Below are 17,762 nucleotides of genomic sequence, written 5' to 3'. Positions count from 1 at the left end.
GTACCTTTCAAGTCTACCTCCCATTTACTGTTCAAGTATCTACATGTCTCAAGAAGAAACATGGCTCTAATCCAAGCACCAACAAGCAATCCAGTGTGCTTAACTAGCTTCCAACTTTCTCCTACTCTTCTAAAATGACACAGATTTAAAGTCCACTTGCTAAATAAAACATTTAGCTAACTCACCTGCTTCACAGCACCAAGAAACCCTACATCCTGTGCTTTATTGTTCTTGCACTTGAGCTGCAAATGCTTACATAGTCATCTTTCAGTCATGTGGGCTCCTATTTCTCTGTCACCTCAATTTCTCCCACTTACTCATGCCTGGCTATTCTGGCCTTCCTTGCAGTCGTCAAAGCTAAGGGCTACTAGTCAGTCTCTCCCTTACAAGTTTAAATATTTCTTTCAGAGCATTAAGTAGTCCTTTAATTGTGTATTATTACATCTCCTTTTCTGCTCTATTATAAGCTCCATAAGAGACTTTTTATCTTTTGTTGTGACCCCAGAGACTGGCATGGTACCCCGTATATGCAAAAAGTAACTTTAATTTCATGCAAACTTGAAAGAAGAATCTACTCTGCTACAATCTGTAACACTTTCCCACAATGGAATGTAAACTTCCCTGACAATCAAAATTACATTTCACACTGAACCACAAATACTGGTGGCCAAGAAGAAGTTGGCATACAAAAGAGTAAGTGACTTGCCAGTCAAAAGCTATACATCTTTGGCTACAAATAGCAGGTTTTTAAAGAATAGTGCTTCCTTTACCCTTAGTGACTAGAAGAATGGAAACAAGCTAACGCCCACATCTTGTGTGTAAATACTGATCAGTTACAGCCGGGTGGCTAACTTACCAGAGCAGACTTCCCCACGCCTCCTGAACCAAGGACCACTAGCTTGTACTCACGCATGGTGTGCTCTGTTTAAATACTGACAACCTGAAAAGCAAAGAAATAAAAATAAAAATTCACAAACATACAAAGCAGCTTAAGAATGTAGCATCAAATACAGGATTTTCCTTTTTAATTTTTTTCTTTTGACATTATCTAGCCAGAACACAGAGGCTGTTGGGCAAAAATTGTACAGTTTTCTCTAATAGTTTTATAGGACCAGTGCCAGACACTGTAATTTACTGAAGATGATCTCTGACTAGGTATCAATTATTAAGCCTGTTCGTGTTACTTTGATTAGATGCTGAGCTCGGTGACACATGCCTTTGATCTTGGCACTCAGGGAGGCAGAGGCAGGTAGATTGCTATGAGTTCAAGGACAGCTTGGTCTACAAAGCAAGTCCAGGACAGACAGAGCTGCACAGAGAAATTTGTCTCAAAAAAACAAAAGAAAAAGAAAAAGAGAAAAGGAAGGAAGGAAGGAAGGAAGGAAGGAAGGAAGGAAGGAAGGAAGGAAGGAAGGAAGAAAGGAAGGAAAGAAGGAAAGAAGGAAAGAAGGAAAGAAGAAAATCAAAGTCAATACAGCCTTAAAACTATAACCATGTTTAGTCCATGGTGGTCTGATAAGATACAAGGGATTATTTTAATCTTGTATTTGTTGAGGCTTGCTTTGTGACCAACTATATGGTCTATTTTGAGGAGGTTCCATGAGGTGTTTGGATACAAAGTTCTGTTAGGTCCATTTGATTCATGACATCTGTTTCTCTGTTTCTTTGTTTAGTTTCCGTTTTGTTGACCTCTCCTTTGAAGGGAATGGGGTGTTGAAGTTTCCCACTATTAATGTGTGGGGATCTATGTGTGGTTTAAGTTTTATTAATGTCTTTCTTTCTTTCCTTCCTTCCTTCTTCTTTTCTTTTTTTTTTTTTTTTTACAAATGTTGGTGCCCTTGTATTTGGGGCAAAGATGTTCAGAATTGAGATGTCTTCTTGGGAGAATTTTCCTTTGAGGAGTATGAAGTGACCTTCCCCATTTCTTTTGATTAATTTTGGCTGAAAGTCTATTGTATTAGATATTAGAATGGCTACTCCTGCTTGCTTCTTGGGTCCATTTGCTTGGAAAATCATCTTCCAGCCCTTTACTCTTAGGTAAAGAGCTATCTTGTGACTGAGGTGTGTTTCTTGTATGCAATAGAATGCTGGGTCTTGTTTATGCATCCATTCTGTTAGCCTGTGTCTTTTTATTGGACAGCTAAGTCTGTTGATGTTGAGAGAGATTAATGACTAGAGACTGTTGGATCTTTTTATTTTGATGTTGGTTGTGGTAATGTATTTGTGTGCTTGGCTACTTTCAGTTTTGCTGTAGTGAGGTTTATTTATTTCCTGTGTTTTCCTATGTGTAATTAGCTTTCTTGGGTTAGATTTTTCCCCAGGTGGTCCTGCAGAGACTGATGCACCAAGGACCATGCATGGAGCAGATCTACAGCCCTTGCTCAGATGTAGCCAACTGGTAGCTCAGTCTCCATGTGGGTTCCTGAGTAAGGGGAGCAGGAGGCTGCCTCTGTCAGGAACTGCTCTTTGACCACTTGCTCCTGATGCAGCATTGCTAGGCCACAGAGGAAGAGGATCCAGGCAGTCCTGATGAGATTTGATAAGCTATAGGCGGATGGCAGAGGAGGAGAACTCCTCCTTTTAGTGGACTAGAGGAAGGGGGTGGGGAGGAAGAATGAACATAGGCTGGGTGGGACTGGGAGGAGTTGAAGGAGAGGGCTTCAATTGGAATATATAATTAATAAATTGTAAAAAAAAAGAAATTAAAAATTAAAAACTATGAACCTAATTATTTGCAAAACTAAAATTTGGAGATACTTATGTGTATTAATATAATTTACATGCTATTTTACTTGCCTAAAACATATAGTAGTTCTGTAATACTTTATTCATTACTATATTACAGCTTAACTGTGTAAAATGTCAGTTTGAACATTCTTTTTTAATATAATTTTTTATTTATTACAATTTATTCACTTTGTATCCCAGCTGTAGCCCCACCCTCATTTCCTCCCAATCCCACCCTTCCTCCCTCCCTCTTCTCCTCCCATGCCCCTTCCCCAGTCCACTGATAGTGGAAGACCTCCTCCCCTTCCACCAGACTCTAGCCTATCAGGTCTCATCAGGATTGTCTTTCATAGTCTTCCTCTGTGGACTGGTCAGGCTGCTCCCCCTTCAGGGGGAGGTGATCAAAGTGCCAGCCACTGAGTTCATTCATGTCAGAGACATTCCCTGTTCCCCTTACTAGGGCGCCATTTGGAGACTGAGCTGCCACAGGCTACCTCTGTGTAGGGGGTCCAGGTCATCTCCATGAATGGTCCTTGGTTGGAGTATCAGTCTCAGAAAAGACCACTAGGCCCAGTATTTTGGTTCTGCTGTTTTCCTTGTAGAGCTCCAGACACTTCCAGGTCTATCTTCCCCTTCTTTCATAAGATTCCCTGCACTCTGCCCAAAGTTTGGCTGAGTCTCAGCATCCACTTTAATACCCTGCTGGGTAGAAAATTCTTAAAATATAAATAGTAGATGAAAAGACATTGTTAACCATTATCTGCAGGGATTCGTAAGCACTCCCTAAGATTCAAAAAGCTGCAAATGGATTATATAAGCTTATCTCACAAAGTAAAAGCCAGGAAATAATTTCTAATGGCCAATATGAAATAACAAAGGTAACACTTTTCACACTATGGAAATTGCTAGAACACTGGGAAAAAAAAATAAGAGAGAGAGAGAAAGACAATTATTTAGGCAGTGGAAAATAAACAATGAAGGATGGTAGTATGTGAATAAAAAAGACATGAAGTGACTCACAGCTCCTTGGCTTTCTCTCTGAAGATAATTTTCAGGTTGTGCTATGGGGAGAATGAATTCAAACAGCTTTGGAAATACACCAGAGGAAAGGGAGCGAGGCAATGACAATTCCAGAAATCTTCAGAGGGATCACTTGAGTCTGGAACCAACAGTAAGCCAAACTCTCACTCAATGACTAACAGGGAGCAGATGGGTAATTGCCAGTGTGTCTAGTCTTCTGGTCTAGGTGCATGTTCTATACAGTGTTTTCTCTCAGCATGATTAAACTCCATGTACTATCAAGAGCAATTCATTTGATAATATACTCTTTGAAATGTATCAAAAAGACTAACAAGAATGTAGATTGAACTACATGAGATAAAGGAAAACATATGAGACCTATATGCTGCTCAAGTACCAGGACTCACATGGTGATAGGAAATAGGGTTCTTTTTTTTTTTTTTTTTTTTTTTTTTGGTGAAACAGCAGGCATTCATTAGATATCTCAGAAATTTTACACTTTGGCAGAAAATCTAACAATTCCCTTAGTGATATTTTTCAACATAACAGCTTTAAAAAAAATGGCTATGGCTGGTGGGGTTGCTCACATCTTTAACTCCAGCAGTCATGTGGCAGAGCTCTGTGAATTTGAGGCCAGTCTGATCTACATAGTATGTTTAATACCAGCCAGGGCTACATAGAGTGAAATCCTGTCCCACAAACAAAAAAGTTATGGAATGCGAAGCTCAACACAGACTTGCAAAGACACCTGTCCTATTATAGTTTACATTGTATCTAGTTCCCCAAAGGGAGAAAACAGTGTTTTGTTTTCTTTACCTTTCACTTTTTATGTGCAAGGGTGTTCTGCTTGTTTGCATGTCTGTGTACCAAATGAGTGCCTGGTGTGCACAGAGCCAGAAGAGAGCACCAGATTCCCCAGAATTGGAGTTACAGATGGTTGTAAGCCAACCCTGGGTTATCTGCAAAGCAACCAGTGCTCTTAACCTCTGAGCCGCCTCTCCAGCCCTAACACAGTGATTTTTCTTCATGTCATTATTGTTACATTTATATTATATAACATGGTCTGAGGAAAGAACAGATCAGCAGTGAAGGAGTTAGAAAGCCCCATCAGTAGTGCAGTGAGAACTAATGAAGACCTATACAGCAGCATTAGGGCTGAGAAAGGGGAAGTGCTTCTCTGAAGGTTCTAACTGACCAGAGGTGATTTTTTGAGAAAGAAGAAAGGCTAAAGAAATGTCTAGGTTATCTAGCTTGAGAGAAAAAAAAAAAAAGGGTCTGACAGGACACTTGCAAGTGAAGCAGGTTTGTTGTTTGGAGAAATTTGAAATTCTTCTGGAAAAAGCATGTAACAGAATTTGATAGCTATTTTTTTAATTATTTTAACTTTTATTAATTACAGTTTATTCACTTTGTAGCCCCCCTATAGCTCCCTCCCTCCTCCCCTCCCAATCCCACCCTCCCTTCCTCTTCCTCACCTGTGCCCCTCCCCCAGTCCACTAATAAGGGAGGTCCTCCTCCCCTTCCCTCTGATCCTAGTCTATCAGATCTCATCAGGAGTGGCTGTGCTGTCTTCCTCTGTGGCCTGGTAAGGCTGCTCCCCACTCAGGGGGAGGTGACCAAAGAGCAGGCCAATCAGTTCCTGTCAGAGATAGTTCCTGTCTCCATTACTATGGAACCCACTTGGACATTGAACTGCCATGCGCTACCTCTGTGCAGGGGTTCCAGGGCATCTCCATGAGTGGTCCTTGGCTAGGGTATCAGTCTCAGAAAAGACCCCTGGGCCCAGACCTTTTGCTTCTGTTGCTCTCTTTGTGGAGCTCCTGTCCCCTCCAGGTCTTATCTCCCACTTCTTTTCATAAGATTCCCTGCATTCTGCTCAAAGTTTGGCTATGAGTCTCAGCGTCTACTTTGATAGTCTGCAGGGTAGAGCCTTTCAGAGGCCCTCTGTGGTAGGCTCCTGTCCTGTTCCCTGTTTTTTCCCTACTCCAATGTCCATCCTCTTTGTCTTTCTGAAAGGGGATTGAGCATCTTAGCCAGAGTCCTCCTTCTTGATTAGCTTCCTTAGGTATACAGATTTTAGTATGTTTATCCTATATTATATGTCTAATATCCACTTATGAGTGAGTATTGTACCCTGTTTGTCTTTCTGCTGCTGGGATACCTCACTCAGGATGATCTTTTCCAGATTCCACCATTTACCTGCAAATTTCATGATTTCCTTGTTTTTTTATTGCTGAGTGATACTCCATTATGTATATGTACCACAATTTCTGTATCCATTCCTCAACTGAGAGGCATCTGGGCTGTTTCAGGTTCTGGCTATTACAAATAAAGCTGCTACAAACATGGTTGAGCAGATGTCCTTGCTGTATACTTGAGCATCTTTTCGATATATGCCTAGGAGTGGTATAGCTGGATCATGAGGAAGCACTATTCCTAATTGTCTAAGAAAGCGCTAGATTGATTTCCAAAGTGGTTGTACAGGTTTACATTCCCATCGGCAGTGGAGTAGGGTTCCCCTTTCTCCACATCCTCTCCAGTATGTGTTGTCACTTGAGTTATTCATCTTAGCCATTCTGATGGTTGTAAGTGAAATTTCAGGGTCGTTTTCATTTGCATTTCCCTGATGATTAAGGACGCTGAAAATTTAAGTGTTTCTCTGCTATTCAATGTTCCTCTATTGAGAATTCTCTGTTTAGCTCTATACCCATTTTTTTAATTGGATTAGTTGATTTATTGCTGTTTAACTTCTTGAGTTCTTTACATATACTGGTTATTAGCCCTCTGTCAGATATAGGGTTGGTGAAGATCCTTTCTCAATCTGTAGGCAGTCGTTTTGTTTTGACGACAGTGTCCTTTGCTTTATAAAAGCTTTTCAGTTTCATGAGACCCATTTATTGATTGTTGCTCTGAACCTGTGTGTTGGTTTCCTGTTCAGGAAGTTGTCTCCTGTGCCAATGAATTCCAGGCTCTTCACCACTTTTTCTTCTGACAGTTTTAGTGTGTCTGGTGTTATATTGAGGTCTTTGATCCACTTGGACTTTAGTTTTGTGCAGGGTGATTAGTATGGATCTATTTGCATTTTTCTACATGTAGACATCCAGTTAGCCAAGAACCATTTGTTGAAGATGCTATCTTTTTTCCAATGCATGCTTTGGCATCTTTGTCAAAAATCAGGTGTCTGTAAGTGTGTGGGTTTATTTCTGGGTCTTCTATCTGATTCCACTGATCCACCATTCTGTTTCTATGCCAGTACCATGCAGCTTTTATTACTGTTGCTCTATAATACAGCTTGAGATCAGTGATGGAGATACCTCCAGAAGATCTTTTATTGTAGAGGATTGTTTTAGCAATTCTGGGTTTCTTGTTATTCCATATGAAGTTGAGAGTTTTTCTTTCAAGGTTTGTAAAAAATTGTATTGGTAATTTGCTGGGAACTGCATTGAATCTGTAGATTGCTTTTGGTAAGATGGCCATATTTACTATGTTAATTCTGCCAAGCCATGAGCATGGGAGTTGATAGCTATTTTTAAAACTCAAGTTTGGAAGAGCCCACAAAAATGGTAGCAATTAAAAACTACAGCAGTAGATGAAATCAACCAAAGAACATTCAGTGAAAAGTGAGGAAAGCTAAGGAAGAGGGTTGACAGTAACTACATATCATAGAGACATTAAAAAAAGGTGAGGTATGATAAGTTTCTGCTGGACAAACTACTGTAGGTAGCCTACGTATGTACTGGGTGGTTCTCTCATGTACCTGGGAACAATGCTGATGGCCACTAAAACCAGAGTTAGACAGTGTCATGGAGCCTCCTCCGAACTCTACTTCACACAATACTCCACTCCACTTCTGAGCAGCTGAACTGTCAGAAGTTCCTTCCATCGCTCTGGGCCCTGCAGTGACCACTAGCTGCAGTTTTGCCTACTGCTATAAATAAAACAAAGAGAATTCCTCCTCCACTTCTATACTTCAAACATTTGAAGTTTTTTTTTTTTAATTTCTTTCTCAGTCTCTGTATGTATTCCTTTGAAGTAAAGCAGTCTTCTTTCTCTAATGTTTTAAAACACATTTCTGTTATCACTCTGGTCTCTCATGCAAAAGCTTCAGTCTCTCTTACTTTTTTAAATATGTACTTTGTGCTTAGGATGTAGCTTGGTGGCAAGGTCATTTGCATACCATTCATAAAATTCTAGGTTCAATCCCTGGCACTTTATCAACAAACAGAAACCAAACCAACAACAAAACTATCTCCTGGTTGCTTAATACTCCTGGGAGTTAACTCCCTTTAACAAAAAGAGTGGTCACTATCACCTTAATCTACAATTAAGTTACTTGAGTATTTTCCTCTATATTCCTAAATAAGATTTATGAGGCTGCTTCTTCATTTTTGGTTTTAGATATACACGGGTTGAGAATCCTTCTTCCAAAGTGTCTGGGAACAGTGGTGCTTCAGACTCTTCACTGCAGATCTACACTTGTAGAATTTGGAGCTCTGCTAATCAGTTCTCCTAATGAAATTGGCTTAGAATACCTAATTTTCTGCAAGCCGTTTAGTTGAGGAGGAAATAGAACCTTTACTATAAGGCTGATGACTGTGTCTGGTTTTTTATTTGTTGTGGTTATTGTTGTTGTTTTAAAGGGAAAAGCAATAAATTATAACTCACTTTGAGTGTCATCAATTTTAGTGCAGGTATAGAACTTTTAGCATATTCAATAATCCTTGGGTTAAAAGCATTTCTCTGCATTTTCCTTATATATACATTAACTAGAAACACAAATTATACTGTTTTAAAGAAATTTATCTGTCTATATCATCTAAATAAATCTCTGTCAGGATCTTTAGTAAGAGGCAGGTTGTGTTGGCATGTATCTTTAGTCCCAGCACTCCAGGCCCTCTCTCAGTCTTCTACCTACATAGCCAGTTCCAGGCCAGCGAAGGTTACAGAGTGAGATCCTGCCAAACAGAAAGACAAACTTGAATGATAGTTAATTTGTTGATTAAATCTTAGAAATTCCTAAATATTCAAGTAAAAGATTTTTAAAGGTAAACAGTAAAACTTCTGTTGAGTTTGACAAGTGGTCTGGAAAGCTTTAACATATTATGTGACAATAAAATAATTTACCATTGAATTTATTCACTGAGCAAAATGTTATTGTATGTGATAGTTAATCTTAGTGGTCAACCTGATTGGGTCTGTAATCAGCTAAAAGACATGCCACTGGGTAGGTTAAGGGTAATTTCCTAGAACGATTAAGGGAGAAAAATCTTCCCTCCCTTGAAGTGGACAGTACCTGCCAGCAGAGGCTCAGATATCTTCTTGCTCACTAGTTTTCTAATATAATTTGTCTATTTATGCTTATTTTTATTTATTTAAATATGTTTTATATAACAATTTTATATATTTATAAACAAGTACATTTAGTTTCTAAATCATTTTTCCTTTCAAAGAGAATAGCAATAGTTCTTCATCTCATTTTCTTTTTCTTAAGCAGCACAGTGAAACAGTTAAAAACCTGAACACAAAAGTCATACTGGCTCATCTCCTAACCAAGACCATGTTACTTCCTCATTCTGTGCTTCAGATATTCATCTGCAAGTGGTCTCTATTTCAGTTGTGAGAACTGACTGAATTAGTATGTATCAAGCATTAGAATATTGAGAGATTTGCAGGAAGTTCTACAATGCTAAGTATAAAATAATGCTAACATTCTTACATTTTAATTAAAAATTTCCAAAATATGCTATTCCATATATAATAATGATAAAGTATAAAGTCAATGGGGGATCCAATACAGCCCTCTACTGTTGTGGTTGGTCCCTGTTTTCAGTTTTTCTTTCTCAACTGAGGTTTTTGTTTGTTTAACTATGACATGTGTTTGCTTCTGTCAAGGGACTATCTCTGGCCAGAATTACTGTAAACCATGTTATTATCTTAGAACTATCTACAAACTAACTAAGAGATGCAAATCTCACAGAGATTGGGTTATAATTATAAAATGTCAGGGGGTAACTGGTCCTCTCTCCACCTCTCCCCATCAAATCAACTCAGTCAATTTTTCTTGTAGTTGCCCAGGGTTGGGGGCCACATCTGATGAGCCACTTTCTAACGGGTGGAGTTAGTCTCCTACCAGTATGTCTCCAAGACAATGTAAGCAACCCCAAGAGTTCATTCAGTAAATGGCCTCATGACAAAAACAGGTTGTGGTAGTTCTCCTAGCTTTCACTTCTTAAGCCTGTATAGAGCACGTCCTCTAAAATATCCACCCTGGGGCTGGGCTCAGTGGTGGAATGCTTAGATCCAGGATCAATCTGCACCACCACAGGAAAAAAGTAATAATAAAATTTAAAACAGTTCTAGCTCTCAGATGAAAATACTACATTTTCTGCCTTTTTAAGTTATTAAGTTATTTTCATCTGAGGGAATAAAGGGACTTAGCTTATCACTTGAACATGAGCCCCCTAAGTTTTCCCTTCAGAACCCTTATATTTATAAGCATTTCTAGGTTGTAGCTAATTAAGAGCACACATTCTTTTAGTTATCAAATGTTATGGCAAGGTTTCTCAAACCTTAAATGCTAATGAAAAATTTTCTAAGAGTAGTGGAAGAATTGCATGCCTTTGCAAAGAAGAATGCATCACAAACATACAACTTCAGTTCTAAGTGTTCCTTAGTATTACAGTTATAAAAATGTATCTTTGCTTAAAAATTCTATATGGTCAACACACATCTTCACAAGCGAGCAGTTAAGAATCTACATTAAAAAAAATCCCTTTGTAATATTCTGAAGAAGGAGTTGCACAGTTGAAGTTATTAAGATACCATCCTAAAGTGATAATTTCATCCCAAAGCAGTGCCTTGCATTTTGTGTCACCATTTTTTTTTTAATTTTTCTGCTAACTCACACATATACAACCGAGTTTGGGGCATTTTCATCTCCTATCACCCTTTCTCCTGCAGAAATCCTTCTTCCCAACAATCTTTTTCTTAACATTAATACCTCTGTTGGGGGGTAGCTAGAGTTTAATTAAGGTTGCTTGCATGAACAGCAGTCACTTACTGAAACATGAGAAAATATCCATTCCTACTGAGGAAAATATCAGCCCTGCCTTCAGTACCCATTAACTATCCATAGGGCCCTCATTGAGAGGTAGTCCAAAGAGCCCCTCCTCCATGCATGAGGAAATGGTGATGAGCCCATGCCTGTACAGTCTTATTCGGGTGACAACAACCGCCGTGAAGTAATGGATACAATGGCCAGGTCATGCCCAGAAGTACTGGCTCTTAAATTCTTCCTGCTCCCTCTCTGCTCTGTCACTACTTTTAAAAAGGTAGAGTAAGAGATGAGGACAGCAGTATTAGAATTACCTGGATCAAGAATCAGTTATCCTTCAGCTATGAAACCTATCTATTCCTTTTTTATTACCAAGATAATAGTCTTTAACAGCCATTATTGCTCTTCTAGTACTTCTGAGCCTCATAACTAAGTCGTTGTTGCTTAATCTCACAGTACATTGGCTCTATACTGCAACCAGAATGACCTTTTCAGGATATATATCTATCTTACTTTGGTCATTGTCTTAGTTAGGACTGTCAACCTGACATAGCCTAGAGTCATCTCAGAGGAAAGCCTCCACTGCGGAATGACCGAGATTGTCTCGCCTGTGGCCACGTCTGTGCCAGGTTGTTTTATTAATTGATGTGTAACCCACTGAGAGTAGCACCATCCATGCACAAGTACTCCTGGGATTTTAATAACAAAGTTAGCTAATGAGCACAAGCCTGGGAGCAATCCAGCTGCATTCCTCTGCTGTCCATCACTGGTTGTGAGTGACGTCTCTGGTTGGAGGCAAGACTGCAATGAAATGCCAGGTGTCCTGCCTCCAGGTTCCCACCTTACGTTCCTGCCATGACTTCCCTCAATGAGGGACTGTGACATCCTTTCCTCCCATGTTGCTTTTGATCCGTGTTTTATCACAGCAAGAGAATAAACTGACATTACCATCTTCCTTAAAGAATCAAATGGCTTCCTTTTGTTCCTGGGATAAAGATTAAACCTGGAACAAGTTTAAGCCTCTTACCAACTGACCTCTTTGTACTCTATCTTGCTCTGTACTCATACTGCTTACCAGGCACCCTGATTCTCCCTTCAGTTCCTATAGTCTGACATGTTTGCCTTTCCCAACAGACTGCACAATAGCACAGCTACTTCTTTTTCCTGAAGTGCCTTTTATCTCCCTTCTCCACTTGGTTAATGCTAACTGTTATCCTTAGGTCAAAGCATATTACTTCCATAAAATATACTTTTCTAGAGCTGGGGAAATGGCCTAGTGGGCAAAGTGCTTGCCATGCAAGCATGAGGACCTGAGTCTGAATCCCCAAAATCCATATAAAGCTGGTAACAGTCATCTATTCATCTATAATCCCAGTACTTCTACAGTAGGTTGTAGGGCAGAGAGAGAAGAATCCCTGGAAGACTGTGAGCCACCTTACCTAGTATGCCCTGCACAGAGACAAACAACAAGGAGACCTTGCCTCAAGCAAGGTAGAAGGTGAGAACCAATATTTGAGATTGCCCTCTGGCCTGGTCCCATAGTGAGATCCTGTCTCAGAGAGAAAAAAAGAACCTTTTAATAGCATTGTTAAGCAAAGCAATCTTAAGGCATTGTCTTAATAGCTAATTCTAGATCTGAAGTAGAGGAGCTGATAGAGATGTGCTGCATGGCTGAATATTGCACCGTATCATATACATATTCCTAAAATGACAGTTTTGTATCAAGTAATATAAAATCTAATTTAGGAAAAAATTCAGTCTAGATTTTTTTTATTATTAAAAGAAAACTAAGAAAATATTTTTGTGAAATAACTTTAAACAGACATGTTTTTCTTACCATGAATTTTCATGCTATAAAAGAAGTGAGTTGGCAAGATTGGTTTTGTCACTGGTTTGTTTGCTTGTCTGAAATGACTTGCAACATATCCCAGACTGGCTTCAAACTCCATCTCCTACTTCAGCCTTCTGGGTAATGAGTTTACAAGTGTGCATCACTAAATCTGCAGATATGCTGGTAACCTCAAATTACACTGAGACAGATTTGATAACTTGAAAAAAAGAACTAAAAATGAAGGGCTGGGGGCACAGCTGTACGCCAAAGTGTAGATCTGAACTTCAGCACTAGAAAAGAAAGAGAGAGAGGGAGAGAGGAGGAAGGAAGGAAGGAAGGAAGGAAGGAAGGAAGGAAGGAAGGAAGGAAGGAGAGAATAGAGAAAGAAAGGAAGGAATTGTCTTGTTTTATGTATATGTCTTATTTTAATGTGTTAAAAGTCTCAATTATTAATGGAGTAGTTTAAATTGTAGGTGATCAAGGTTACAGATTACATCATTTTGTTTACTAGAAACAAAAATCTTTAAAAAATGAAAATCTCAAAAGTAATTTTTACATTAAGCCAAATTACTACTCTAGAGTAAAACATACTTCCCATAATAAAGTGATTTAACATTCATCCAGAAGGGATAATCTTTGTCAAGTGTCTATGACTGTAACTTCTAAATGTCTAGTGCTGAGAATGCCTCTAATTAACAGAAGGAAGAAAAGTACCATATCCAAAAATATCCTGTACTCTGCCTTTGGGGACAACATGTGCTCTTGGATCCATGAGCTACCACCAAAAGCCCAGTGAATGCCTGTATCCTGTTTAGTAACAAGAAATCATCACAAAGTGTAATGGCTGAGTGATAGACATGGAGATGGGGCGCAGTCAAACAAGACATTTATTAATAAACTAGGCTGAAAACCCCTTGTGTGTGTGTGTTTAGTATGTAGCAGCATATGTATATGTAAACACAAATCATGCTGGTGTCTTCTACCACTTCTACAGTATGCTCTGAGGCAGGCTCTCTCTGAACCTGAAGCTCACTGGTTAGGCAAGATTAGCTGGGACCCTGCTTCTTATTCCCCAATAGAAAGGACTACAAGTGTACACTACCAGCCTAGCTTCATGGGTACTAGGGATCCAATTCAAGTCCTCATAACTATAGAACAGGTACTGACTGAGTCAATCTCCCCAGTCCCCACTCTAAAAAACCTTAAGATTAATATTTTGAAGGCTGACCTAAACACTTAAAAAATGTTAACGAAAGATACACTTGACCAGTTTAACTAAATTTTGCTAAGCACAACTAAATTATGTACAATTCTAGAATCCACTGGTAGATATACTTCCATAAATGGGAGCATTATACTTTAATTCTGTCCCTTAGCAGGACTGCCAAATAAACTATGTATTTATAATCTTAAAATGAAGAAGCTAGAGCTTAAAGTCATTTTTGGGACAAGAAGATCACTGTCATGAAGTTTCTGAATGATCTGTCTATTTACTTTTGGAGACAGATCTATCTTGACCCTACACTGAGCTCTGGCCTCTTGAGTGCTAGAATCGCAAGCATGAGCTACTACACCCAGAAATAGCTTTATTTTTAATAGACTGTTTCCTTGTGACCTTAAAAAGTAAAATTTTGAAACCATGTGACCAGCAGCAACTGAATTTTATTTAGTAATAAATAAAATAAATGTCATTTATTTAAGTAATTCTGTCATTGTTTTGAGTAATAAAAAATTTTAGATGTATTATTGTCCCAATTATAAAGGGGAACTACAAAAGGATGTTGGGTTAGATGCCTTAGGTAGAAAAGAACTAGGATGCCATATCCAAACCTGTCTCTAGTGTTTAAATGATACTAGCTTTTCAACGAACATTACATTTTGTTACATAACAAGAACAAATAATACCAGCAAACACTTCCTGAGTGCTTAGAATAGATAACTCATACTAAGAGGACTGAGAACACAGCTTAGTAGCAATGTATCTGCTTAGTGTATGTAGGCAAGGGCACTGGTTCAATTCCCAGCATCACCTGGGTGGGAGGAAGTCACAATAGGAGATAGGAGCTAATTAACAGATAACATGCTCAAAAGTCCACATCTAGGAAGAAAAGCCAGATTCAAACTCAAACAATTTGATTTCAGAGTTCACTGGCTAATACAATGCCAACTTGCTTCTACTCATTCATATGTAGGTAAGTTTACCTTTGGATGGAAGGAGACTGAGGAGTGGGGGGACATGTAAAGAGTAGATATCACTGTGTATTGTATGTATTATCCGAAGACCAGGAGAGGAAGGAAGTATAGGTAGAGGAGTATAACAGATATGGAAGAAGAAGAAAGGAGGAGGAATAGGAAGGAAGGAAAAAGGAGAAAGAAGAAAGAAAGAAAGAAAGAAAGAAAGAAAGAAAGAAAGAAAGAAAGAAAGAAAGAAAAGAAGAAGAAAGCAGATTCAAGAAGACTTGGAGTAAGCTAGTGAGCTATGACAAATCAAGTAAGAGGAGGAATGACCACATACGATATATTTTCTAAAGATTTTTTTTTTTATTCATGAATACATACATGTGTCTGTATGAGTGTATGGCATGTGTGCTGGTGCCTACAGAAGCAAGAAGAAAGTGTCAAATTCTCTGAAGCTGGACTTAGAGGTGGCAATAAGCCACCTGCTGTGGTTGCTAGGAACTGAACTTTGGTTCTCTGCAAGAGCAGCAAGCACAACTGTTAATCACCTCTCCAATGCCACAAAGGATGTTTTTTTTTTAAATAATTTATTTAATTTTTATTTTATGTGCATTAGTGTGAAGGTGTCAGATCCCTTGGAATTGCTGTTACAGACAGTTGTGAGCTGCCATGTGGGTACTGGGAATTGAACCCGGGTCCTTTGGAAGAGCAGAGAGCACTCTTAACCACTGAGCCATCTCTCCAGCCCCCACAAAGGATGTTTTTAATGGCAGACTATCAAGTTACTGTGGTCTATGTAGAATATATCCTAAGAATCTGAAACAGTCTTATCACAAGGGCAGTTTCTCAGCAGGAACCCAAGAAAAAGAACCATACAAGCACCATGTAGAATGGACTAGAGGAATGAGAAACTGGAGGAGGGAGACCAGCAGGAAGGCAAGGAAATAGTTTTTCAAGCTGCGTACTAATAATATAGTTTAGTTTTTAGCAGCTTCAGGGTCAATATCCCCTCTCTAAAAATATACAAAAAGATTTCAAGCACCTTAAACAATACTTGAGAATGGTAGATGTTCAATAGATCTGCACTGCGTAGAACAGTTGAGGCTCGATTCACAGCTAGACGGTGCCAAACAGTAATGTCTATGACCTTTCCCACTGAGTTCCTAGCTCAGCAACCTAGAATGCCTTTAGAATCAATGAGAATGGGGCTGGGACTTGAGATTAAATGCTTAATTTCTTATCAGTTCAGCAACACTGGTGGGAACAACAAATAAGACAATCTACACTTACCATTCAGTAACACCATCAATGTAGGAGGCAGATTTAGGATACATATTGATTCTTAGCTATTTTGAATTGAAGGGTCCTGAACTGGTCTTGAACTGAGGTGGCCCTAACCTGACATGATGTTGGGACATTGAAAGCACTTTGCTGCCACAACATGGAGGGTGTCAAAGGAAGTGGCAACAAAACCAGGGAGCTCAAAGGACAGATTGCCTGCAGGCTGATTTGGATGGCATTCCACTAATGACCCCTCTGTCTCTGCATGTGAATGTGGATCCACAACATCTTCTTCAGGATATGAAGAGTTTATTTTGCCAACTGGAGTTATAAAACCCATAAAAGTTTGGTATTCTTTTCCATTGGAGGATGCTGTCTGACAGGGGCTACACTGCAGGAAATGAATGGTCTTCAGCGAGGATTGAAGAAAACCTAAAACAGGCCCAGTTCTTGCCAGAATAAATATGACAATTAGACAATTAGACAAGAGGCACTCAGGATATATTCTAGGTTTTCTGGTTATCCTCGATTGTGCTTTCAGTGTTATCATTAAGAAAACATGACTAGGATCAGAAGGAAGGAAAAGAAGTCCTCCCCTATCAGTGGACTTGGGGAGGGGCATGTAGGCAGAGGGTGGAGGAAGGGAGGGATTGGGATGGGAGGAGGGAGGGAACCACGGCGGGGGGATACAAAGTGAGTAAATTGTAATTAATAAAGAAAAATAAAAAAGGTATCATAAAAAAAGAAAAAAAAAAGAAAACATGTAGTACCAAAAAAAAAAAAAAAAAAAAAGACCTCAACACAGCAGCAGTTGGAAACATGGCAGACAAGATTCATGAAAGTCCAATAGTCTTTAGGGGCAGCAAACAGTGGTGTGGTAAGACCAACACTTACTAGCCTTGGTGTACTGTGTAACAATGAGGAACACACAAAATGCTCCCCACACCTGCAGTTACACTGAAGAACACAAAAGTGGCACTTTCAGTAGTCATCTGGATCAATCAACAAGTTGGTCTGAAGCTGCTTTCTCTCTTGTACTGTGAATAACTCAAAATTCTGGTTTGCTATGCTGCAGATGGCAGTGGTTGGGCAGGACTGCACTACTTACCCTTGGTGAGATATAGCCATTGAGTTTGTGTTCTGTTCTCCTTATAGAAAACTTCACATCTACCCACTAAATCAGAAAACAGCCACTCTTCCCAGAACTCAGGTCACCCTTCCTGTCAACACTTTATCACCACATTGGCTTATTTAACAATCTGAAACTGTAATTTTGCCTCACGATCCAAATAAAAAATGAAAACAAAACCAAAGTCTAGCTCTAATGTAAAAGAAAGTTGAATATGTCCCATATGGCCTAAATAAGAATATTAGAGATGTTTGATTTTGTGCTATATGTTGAGAAACATATAAAAGGACACATAGATTTCTAGGATTATATGGAAGATCTATACTACATCAGGCATTCTATTTTCTCATGGTGGAATCAAAAGACTGTATAAAATTAGAAAGCTCATTCTGATTTCTAGGTTTTATAAATTGCCAATTAAGGATGTTTATAAATAGATTTCATTGAAAGCTTTACTATTCCAACATTCTTTTTACAAGGTTATCAACAACCTGCCAAAAACTGACACCTAAATCACTGGAACCAACTGTCGTCTGACTGCA

At 39.0% G+C, this 17,762-nt stretch overlaps 1 protein-coding gene across 3 annotated transcripts in view; it reads right to left on the bottom strand.

Moving 5' to 3' along the window:
* Positions 1–17,762, bottom strand: part of Rap1a (RAP1A, member of RAS oncogene family) — a 78,710-nt gene that overhangs the window by 20,624 nt on the left and 40,324 nt on the right. For 2 of the 3 annotated variants that reach the window (XM_060392927.1, XM_060392928.1), the window contains exon 2: positions 857–940. In XM_060392927.1, coding sequence (XP_060248910.1) covers positions 857–913 — 57 coding nt within the window. In that variant the 5' untranslated portion in view covers positions 914–940. Of the gene's footprint in view, positions 1–856; positions 941–12,240; positions 12,266–17,762 lie in introns of those variants that run through there. The other variant, XM_060392929.1, reaches the window with a different exon arrangement.

Source organism: Meriones unguiculatus, chromosome 10 (assembly GCF_030254825.1).
Source record: "Meriones unguiculatus strain TT.TT164.6M chromosome 10, Bangor_MerUng_6.1, whole genome shotgun sequence".
NCBI classification, from domain to species: Eukaryota; Metazoa; Chordata; class Mammalia; order Rodentia; family Muridae; genus Meriones; species Meriones unguiculatus.
The sequence above is the reverse complement of the archived record's forward strand: the minus strand, read 5'-3'. Positions and strand labels throughout refer to the sequence as shown.